Source organism: Plectropomus leopardus, chromosome 22, assembly GCF_026936395.1.
Source record: "Plectropomus leopardus strain MGB_pleo_1.0 chromosome 22, ASM2693639v1, whole genome shotgun sequence".
NCBI classification, from domain to species: Eukaryota; Metazoa; Chordata; class Actinopteri; order Perciformes; family Serranidae; genus Plectropomus; species Plectropomus leopardus.
Window position 1 is genome coordinate 232,501 of NC_142197.1, and position 10,000 is coordinate 242,500.

General features: G+C 44.9%; 2 protein-coding genes across 9 annotated transcripts in view; both read right to left on the bottom strand.

Annotated features, from left to right (window-relative positions):
• The window catches only part of svopl (SVOP-like), a 12,762-nt gene extending 9,994 nt beyond the window's left edge, over positions 1 to 2,768 (bottom strand). For 4 of the 8 annotated variants that reach the window (XM_088072496.1, XM_088072492.1, XM_088072495.1 and 1 more), the window contains exons 1-2: positions 2,610 to 2,768; positions 1,399 to 1,509 (exon numbers count right to left, since the gene is read on the bottom strand). In XM_088072496.1, coding sequence (XP_087928622.1) covers positions 1,399 to 1,509; positions 2,610 to 2,634 — 136 coding nt within the window. In that variant the 5' untranslated portion in view covers positions 2,635 to 2,768. Of the gene's footprint in view, positions 1 to 1,398; positions 1,510 to 2,503 lie in introns of all 8 variants that reach the window. The other 4 variants (XM_088072498.1, XM_088072497.1, XM_088072493.1 and 1 more) reach the window with 3 other exon arrangements.
• A 763-nt stretch (positions 2,769 to 3,531) lies between these two features.
• LOC121961398 (UPF0606 protein KIAA1549) overlaps positions 3,532 to 10,000 on the bottom strand; it is a 19,480-nt gene continuing 13,011 nt past the window's right edge. Inside the window, 4 exon segments of the mRNA XM_088072500.1 lie at positions 3,532 to 8,736; positions 9,393 to 9,547; positions 9,721 to 9,848; positions 9,924 to 9,976. Coding sequence (XP_087928626.1) covers positions 8,512 to 8,736; positions 9,393 to 9,547; positions 9,721 to 9,848; positions 9,924 to 9,976 — 561 coding nt within the window. The 3' untranslated portion in view covers positions 3,532 to 8,511.

A 10,000-nucleotide genomic window follows, 5' to 3' on the forward strand; every position in this document is an offset into this window, starting at 1 on the left:
GACTCGCTGTGAGCTGCTGTGATTCGCTGTGACCTGCTGTGAGCTGCTGTGATTCGCTGTGACCTGCTGTGAGCTGCTGTGACTCGCTGTGACTCGCTGTGACCTGCTGTGACTCACTGTGACCTGCTGTGACTCACTGTGAGCTGCTGTGACTCGCTGTGACCTGCTGTGACTAGTTGTGACTAGCTGTGAGCTGCTGTGAGCTGCTGTGACTAGCTGTGACTCACTGTGAGCTGCTGTGACTCGCTGTGACTAGCTGTGACTAGCTGTGAGCTGCTGTGACTCGCTGTGAGCTGCTGTGACTAGCTGTGAGCTGCTGTGACTAGCTGTGACTAGCTGTGACTCGCTGTGAGCTGCTGTGACTCGCTGTGACTCACTGTGACTTGCTGAGAGCTGCTGTGACTCGCTGTGAGCTGCTGTGACTCGCTGTGACTCGCTGTGACCTGCTGTGAGCTGCTGTGATTTGCTGTGACCTGCTGTGAGCTGCTGTGACTCGCTGTGACCTGCTGTGACTTGCTGTGACCTGCTGTGACTCACTGTGAGCTGCTGTGACTCGCTGTGACCTGCTGTGACTCACTGTGAGCTGCTGTGACTCGCTGTGACTAGCTGTGAGCTGCTGTGATTCGCTGTGACCTGCTGTGACTCACTGTGAGCTGCTGTGACTCGCTGTGACCTGCTGTGACTCACTGTGAGCTGCTGTGACTCGCTGTGACCTGCTGTGAGCTGCTGTGATTCGCTGTGACCTGCTGTGAGCTGCTGTGACTCGCTGTGACCTGCTGTGACTCGCTGTGACCTGCTGTGACTCACTGTGAGCTGCTGTGACTCACTGTGACCTGCTGTGACTCACTGTGAGCTGCTGTGACTCGCTGTGACTAGCTGTGAGCTGCTGTGATTCGCTGTGACCTGCTGTGACTCACTGTGAGCTGCTGTGACTCGCTGTGACCTGCTGTGACTCACTGTGAGCTGCTGTGACTCGCTGTGACTAGCTGTGACCTGCTGTGAGCTGCTGTGACTCACTGTGAGCTGCTGTGACTCACTGTGACTCACTGTGACTCGCTGCAGCTGCACAGCTTCAAATCCAGATTTCATATCAGGATTTATTTATTCAAATATTCAACTTTTGTTTCATGTTTTAGAGTCAAAACAGTTAAAGATGGAAACAACCTGCTGAGCTCTTTATTTATGATTCTAAACACGTGAATAATGAAATAATCTTTAGAGCCGCTCAGTAACACCAGAGACCGCCTTATTATATATATATATTATTAAACTGGTATTTTTCAATGATTTCCGGAGACCTGAAGATAAAAAAAAGAAAACTGAAATCAAATAATTGTTATTATTAAAATCAGATCGGCTGATTGTTACAGAATTATTGATTATTGATCAAGGGCTGACCGTTGTTTTTGCCGCTCTGCTGTTTGTCTGCAGGTTTCTCCTGCAGCTCCACCTCCTGCAGCTGGATGGCACTCACCAGCTGAGTCCTCATGTAATCCCCCATCCTCAGCACTAACACACACACACACACACACACACACAGATACAACATGTCTGAGATCAACACAGGAGCACCCCCTTGACTTGTTTAACCCTTTAGAGCTGCTTTAATACCACATTTAATATCACACACACTCGTATCGCTCTGTGCACTCATATTACATTAATCTGATTTTCTACTTTCATTGAGTTTTGTCTGAGTCCGGCAGGAACCGGCTCACTAAAAAGTGGATTTAAAGTGAACTGCAGCCTGAGGAGGTGAATCCCGTCTGAGCCGAATCCTCACACGCGCTCTGTAAACATGACCTCACGTGACACAGGTCGTGTCTGACACGTCATCAGCCTCCATCAGACAGAAAACCGTAAACCAGCGGGTTTTTAAACGGGCTTCGTGTGAACATTAAACTGAAGCTGCAGGTGGAACATTCAGGGTTAAAATAGAACACCTTCCGAACATTAGCTGCTGTGAGCCTCACCTGTCCGCAGGAACATTAGCTGTTAGCCTTACCGGCCCGCAGGAACATTAGCTGCTGTTAGCCTCACCTGTCCGCAGGAACATTAGCTGTTAGCCTCACCTGCCCGCAGGAACATTAGCTGTTAGCCTCACCTGCCCGCAGGAACATTAGCTGTTAGCCTCACCTGCCCGCAGGAACATTAGCTGTTAGCCTCACCTGCCCGCAGGAACATTAGCTGCTGTGAGCCTCACCTGTCCGCAGGAACATTAGCTGTTAGCCTCACCTGCCCGCAGGAACATTAGCTGTTAGCCTCACCTGCCCGCAGGAACATTAGCTGTTAGCCTTACCGGCCCGCAGGAACATTAGCTGCTGTTAGCCTCACCTGTCCGCAGGAACATTAGCTGCTGTTAGCCTCACCTGTCCGCAGGAACATTAGCTGTTAGCCTCACCTGCCCGCAGGAACATTAGCTGCTGTGAGCCTCACCTGTCCGCAATAACATTAGCTGTTAGCCTCACCTGTCCGCAATAACATTAGCTGCTGTTAGCCTCACCTGTCTGCAGGTAAGCACGCCACGAACGGTAGCGCGCCTTCACGTTAATTTAACGTTTCCGGTGGTTAATAAACGAATGGCGGTTTGTTCTATGTTTGTCCCTCACTTTGTCCTCTTTGTCTCTGCTTCATCCTGCGGCCCAAAACGGCTCCTCTGCTCTGTTGTTCACCTGCTCAGGTATACCCGGAAGTAACTCGCGACCTCATCGTCACCGTGGAGCAGGCAGGAGGGGGAGGGGTGTTTACCTGTGAGCCTCAGGTGACCATCACATGGAGGCCTGTTGGATCCAAATGATCTCCTGTTTGATCATTCAGTTTGATACAAAAAATATGACAACAGGCGGCTGTATAACACCAAAAAGTTAAAGAATAAAATGTAAAAAATTAAAGAATAAAGTTATGAAAAATAAAGAAAAAACATTAAAAAAAATAATTAAAAATGAATGAATCAAGCCAAAAATATATATAATGAACAAAAATTAAAGAATAAAATAAATACATATAATAAAGACAAATATTAAAGAATAAAGACAAAAAAAATAGGATTAAAGACAAAAAAATTAAAGAATAAGTAAATACATTTAGAGAACAAAGAAAATAGTTAAGAATGAAGACAAAAATGTTAGAGAATAAAGACAGAAAAAAATACAGAATAAAGTCAAAACATTTGGAGAATAAAGACAGAAGAACTCCACATTAAAGAAAAAAAAGACAATAATGAAAAAAATACAGAATAAAATAAAAACATTCAGAGAATAAAGGCAAAATGAAGACAAAATTGTCAAATATCAATATACAAGCATCTAGAGAATAAAGAAAAATACAGAAATATTGAAATGAGTTTCCAAGTGAAACCGGAGCTCGTTAGTTTTTAGTGACGGAGACCAACATAATAAGAATCTCTCATCTCAGAAACCGAAAACATAATGATTGATTCCCTTCATCATCAATGTGATTTCAATCTCAGTTTTTATACTTTGGACAATCAATCAATGAATCAATAATCAGAGGAGAGAATGACAGCCAGAGTTTGAACACATCTGAATCTTTAATGTTTTTAACACAATCTTTCAACTGAAACACCACAGGAGGTCATGTGACACATCACGTCAGCTGACCGCTCACCTGGCGGCTGGCCAGCAGGTGAGGCTGCAGGCAGTGTTTCCAGCTCACTGATTGGACGGAAAAATAACCTTTTCCCTTCGGCACGTTTCACCCGCGCTGCTTCACTCAGATACCTGGACCACATCACACCTGGTCTGATGAGGACTCACCTGGTCTGGGTCTGAGTGAGGCAGCGAGGTGAAACAGAGTCCAGAGAGGAACAACAGGAATGTGGGTTGACCGTACGGAGGCTCGTTCAGGACAAAACTGCCGACTCGTACCGTGTGAGGATCAGTTTCAGGTGTTTGACAGGTGAGCGGGGAGTGTCCTTGTTTTTCGCCTTTTTTTTCTCCTGTGTTTGCACGACTTAAAAGTTACAATCCGTTGTTTAAAAAGTGACTTTGCAGTTTGCTCGCTTTGTTGTGTAAACAGGTTTCAGTCTCAACGCACACGCTGGTGTTTGCACCCGTTTCTCTTTTAAAAGCGAGAAACTAAAGATCCAAACGCTGTTTTCACGATGTTATCTCGACGCCGCAGGGTCAGGATCTGCACAAGTCAATATTTTCTACTAACAACACACTGATTTGTGCAAACAGGGTTCCTGCGGCTGAAAGACAATAAAACTATATACTGTCTAAGACTTTTAATGCCACTTGAGATGAAATTTAACACCATGAATCAACTTTTTTTGCACAAAGTTAAGAACAGTTTTGCCAAAACATTTCTGTCTGAGTGGAAAAGTTTGATCTGGTTAGAGGTGGGAAATATCTGGCACTTATTGGTGAGTCTTATTTCTGGGTTTTGTCTCACTCTGTTTGTGGGATTATTTCATTTCACTGCTTCACTTCCAACATCAAGAATTTAAGAAGAGCCATTCAGTAAATTATTTAAGATGTTAGCAATAATTTTGAGATTTTACAATGCAATGTCACAAAAAGTAATTCATAAAATCCTTTTTTTCAAAGACTTTCGAAAGATGTGAGACTTTTTAATACCAATGTTTTTAGAGGAATCAATTCAATGACTTTCAAGGCTTTTAAGGATCTGCAGGAACCCGGAGTGTGCAGGGTTCAAGAACTTTGGGTAAGTGAGTCAGTAGTTTTGTCCCAAATAAACGTCTGCAGGTTAACGAGTCGACAGGCTGACAGGTCAGCAGGGCAACGAGTCAACAAGTCGACAGGTCAACAGGCCGTCGAGTGGACAGGTCGACAGGTCGACAGGTCTGGTGGGTTCTCACTGGGGATCACAGATGTAGAAAACACAGAAACATTAGAAAACACTGAAGGAAACATTCAGGAGTTTGTGAAACCTGCAGATTTTGGGTCGGGGCACCTGCAAGCTGAACTTTGTGTTGGGTGTGTATGACAAGTTTCGGACACACCTTGAGTCGTTAGCACCATGTGATACTGGAGGCGGGGCCAAGCTGTTCAGCTTGACTGACGGGTGCCTGGTCCAATCAGAGCGCGTCCAGCCGGTGGGTTTCTGTCCGTGAAGGATGTGTTTGTTAGCGCTGACGTCCGTTTGGCAGAGCAATCACAGATAAAATATGATCTATAGATTTACTTTCTATTCAACAGGAGATCCACTTTGATCGATGCACTGTTCCCTGGAACCATCCTCTTCAGAGTGAAACAGATCATTGCAAATGCAGAACAGAAACAGGATGTCTCAGGATGGAGTTTGGATGGCACTGTGACATGGATCTCTCTTTGCTCACTCTGAACTGGATGTGGAACAACTTTAAACAACTTTTAGCAGCATGCTAACATTAACAGCAACATCACGAGTAGCTAAAGCTTCAAACTGAGTCAAACATGCTGAAGGAGACCAGAGACCAACAAATCCTCTGGCACCAAAACCAGATTTCACAACTTCTTCACAACAGCACAGAGAAAACAGCCAATCAGCAGAGAGGGGAACCAGACCTTCACCCGAACAACCAGCACGTAAACACCAAAACATCATCATTCTCACTGCCATTATTTTAATCAACATGACCATCAACCTCCGGAAAAACACTGGACTACAGGACAAGGAGCCTGAGCTCATCCTACAAACGTGACGAGATGACAGTGAACACGTCGATATTCATAGAACTAAAGTTTGTGAGGTCCATTCAGACCAAAGACCAGAAGGACTCAACCTTGCTGTTTGGGGGCCACTTTTGTAAAATTGCAGGAGGCCAAGGGCCAGTCGCAGCAGCCCCATACATGCCAGGATATTAAGACATTTGTAGGATTGAAGGACATTTCGTGGACTTCAGACCATTTTTTGGATTTTAGGGCATCTCCAGGATTTTAGACTGTTTCTAACATTTCAGACGTTTGTAAGATTTTAGGATGTTTCTACAATTCTAGGGCATTTCTAAGGTTTTAGGACATTTATAGGATTTTAGAACTTTTTTTTATTTTAGGCCATTTCTAAGATTTTAAAATGTTTCAAGGATGGAAATAATAATCTGACGGGCACTAATCAGACAGACACATTTGCAATTTCTTGTTGGAAACTCCAATGTGGTGTACACCAAGGTTCCATCCCAGGTCCTGTTTTGTTTGTCTTAACTTTTAGGCAGATCAGTGGTAAGAATCTATTTTCATGTCTGCGGTGGGTATGACAGCCTCCAGGGAGGAGCTGATGTGTAGCTTTATCTTTAGTTTCTGGTTGTGATGAATGTCTGGTTTCCCCTTTCTGCACCCAAACTTTTTTAACCCACCTGTCATGTGATTAACTCATCTAAAGCATCCTGCCCATTAACTGATGGATGCAACATATCAGCGATGAAAATACTGGATATCAAAGCGATGCATTAGCGCAAAATTTTTTTGTCGTTGCCACCGATACATGAACACACGAGCAAACAGCTAGGCTAAGCAACGTCTTTACAGAGAAACAAGCGCCGGCTCAAAATCTACAGCGAGCTCAAACACAAGAGAACACAACCATAGAACAGTAGTTTGGTCTTTTTTTGATCAAAATAAAAATATTTAAAGTATACTTTCATATATAAGTGATAAAAAATAAGTAACATCTCAATACTCCAATAATAACTCTCACATTAATGTTGTGCTCATTGGGATTCTATCTCTTTACAGATATTTATATTAATTCTTAAAGATATTTATATATACTTTTTTTCCTGTTTTATGTCCCCCTGTCGTAGGGACTGTACGCCACCTCCAGCTGTCAACAGTGCAAAGACCTCATTGATATGATTCATGAGCGGAGACCTGGTCCCCATGGCTGATGGGAGTGTGGAAGGCAATAAGTGGTTGATGAGGAAATGGTATGAGGCTGACGGTTAGCACCACAGAAGGTCCAGAGGGACAATCCACTCCAGAACCTCAAGAGGGACGACTGACTCCAGAAGGTCAGAAGGGACCATCTACTCCAGAAAGATGATCCATCCAGACAGTCAGAGGGAATGTGTCTCTTCATGAGTTCAAAAGGATCAGTCCACTCCATAAGGTCATCCAGTCCAGAACTCTAGGAGGGATGATCCATCCAGAAGTCCAGAAGAGATGATCATCTGAGACAACTGACTCCAGAAGCTCAGGAGGGACCATCTACTCCAGAAAGACGATACATCCAGACTGTCAGAAGGAACGAGTACGAGGAGATGAGTTACTCCAATTTTTTTCCACTTCAGAAGGTCTGGAAGGCCAATCCTTCTGTGCTTTCAGAAGGATTGAGTCACTTCAGGAGTTTAAAGGAACAATCATCTCTGTAAGCTCATCCACTCCAGAACTCCAGAAAGGATGATCCGTCCCAGAGGGTCAGGAGAGACCATCCACTCCAGAACACAAGGAGGATACATTCATTCTGAAAAGTAAGGAAAGACAATTTTCCGGAATAAGTTGCCACTCCAGAAAGTCAGGAGGGACAATCTACTCCAGGAGATCTGGAAGGATGATCCATCCAGACTATCAGAAGGGACAAGTCTCTTTAGGATTTCAAAAGGATTAGTCCACTGCATAAGTTCATCCGCTCCAGAAGTCCAGGAAGGACAGTCCACTCCAGAAGTCCAGAGAGGATGATCTTCTGGGACAACTGAGTCCAGAGGATCTGGATGGACGATCCATCCAGATTGTCTGATGGGATGAGTGGCTTCAGGATTTTAAATCCACTCCAGAACTCCAGGAAGAATGATCCACCCAGACAGTCAGAGGAGATGATCTGCTCCAGACAAGGAGGGACAATCTTCTGAAATGATCAGCTCCAGAGGGTCAGGAGGTACTGTTTACTCACGAACTCAGAAAGGATCATTCATTCTGGAAGGTCAGGAGAGACGATCCACTTCAGATTCTCGGGAATAAATTGCCACTCCAGAAGTTCAGTTAAGCCATTCCACACCAAATCATCAGGGGATGAAGATCCATTCCAGAGGTTCAGGAGGAACAGTCCACGTCAGAACGCTAGATAGGACAGTCCAGTGATCTGCTTCAAAAGTCCCGAAAGGAGAATCTCAAACTGAATTCCAAGATGGATCATCTCCTCCAGAAGGTCAGAAGTGACCGTCCACTTTGGAGGGACAATCCATGTGAGAGGGTCAGGAAGGACGGTCCGCTCCGGGATGGATGATCATCAAATGATCCATGCCAGGAAGCACTTTAATGAAAACGTGAAGAAACTCACATTCAAACTTCCATTTAATGAAACACTGAGCTGAAGGATGATGGACAGACGGACGGGACCCTGTAAAGTTCCGGAGGTCTTTCACTGAGGAGACACTGTCTTTCCTCAGATATGGATTGTGGTCCAGAGTCAGTTTGGGTTCAGTGTCACAAGCGAAGATTAGCTCGAGAGTGTCCAGAGTGGATCAGTAAGATTTATGGTTGTAATCCAGTCTCTACAGGCTCTGTGTAGCTGAAACCAGTTGAGTCCTGATCCAAACAGGTCCAGACCAGTCTAAGGGTAGCTGGTAACCGCAGCCTGTTTCTGGGCCAAACGTCGCAGTTCCTCCCTGATAGCCTTTATGAGGGAGGCAGAGGTGTGGGCGGAGGGCGAGGCATCCTCCGGTGGGTACTCTGGAGTCGGTGAGGTCAGGAGGAGAGGTGGAGCTGACGGGTCCCGCAACGAAGAGCTGGGCATCTGGAAAACAGAGGAGGAAGAGAACTCAGGAAACGACAGCACCTGTAGGGAGATAGGGACAGAGGACGAGGCCAGAAAACAAATCAGAAAAAAGAAACTGCAAAACAATAGCAGTAACTTGTTATTAACAACTATCATCCAGGGCAGATTTGCAATTAATCCATGAAACCTGAGCAAACAGGCTTGATTTAGTAAAGTAAATGAAAGTCTGACCATAAAGTAAAAAATTAGCAAGAGATCAGTAAAAAGTAGAAGAAACTTACATGAAAAACAGTAAAAAAAAAAAAAAAAGAAGAAGAAGAAAAGGAAAGTCAATACAAACAAACATGGAAAAGACCTGAAAAAAGTCCTTAAAATAATTATAATATTGTCACAAAACTTTAGATATAACTATATTATAGTAAATAAGATAAATATAGTTTCCTGGACATTATTCCCAAGCTTTAAAAATAAATCCCATTTTCTAAATCTACAATATTTTGCAATTTGCTGGACCTTTCTTACCAAGTAACTTATTGCCTTTTTTTCACAGTTTTAAAAGAAATCACATCAATGTAAAGGGTTAGATACATGTGAATGACGTCTGAAAGCAGCACAAGAGACATGATATCACTCCATGTCTTAAAGGGTTAAACAACACTAAAAAAGAAACATGAATCAACCGGTTTAGGCCACTCTGGTTTGAATGTGCCACTCACACTCTCTCTGCTGGCTCCTGGTCTGGACAGGTCCTGGTCTGAGTGCTGCTGGTTCCAGCTGGAGCCTGTCGGACCGGACATGCTGCGACCCACCCCAGGGTAAGCTCCAATCTGACTGGACAAACCCACCTGGGTCAGGTGGTGGAGCTGTGCACCTGGAGATCAACAAACACAAGTTAAAGTCCGTCTGGAGGACAGCATGCTGCTGAGCATCGGTGCAGGAGGCCGACCGGCTGAACGCACCTGAAAGCAACCACAACCATTGCTCTCACTAAAAACTCTGTCATGCAGGTGAGATCATGTGCTGAGGACATGCAGAGGACTGTACCTGTGCTGCCCCCTACAGGTCGTGGTCTGGACGAGGAGGGGGGGTCCTCGTACTGCCCCCTGCTGGAGTAAACCGACTCCTGCAGCTGGTCTCCAGTGGAAACATACCCTCCTGAGTTTAGGCCCTGCCTGGAGAAAACACAGAGAATCATTCCTGGTTGTGGTCCAGACTCCAGACCTAGACCTGGTTTTAGATGAACTGACCTCTGCAGCAGACCCTGGACCGACGTAGGCGACATCCCCAGCTCTGCGTATCTCTGCAGTAGAACAAAGAGAAGAAC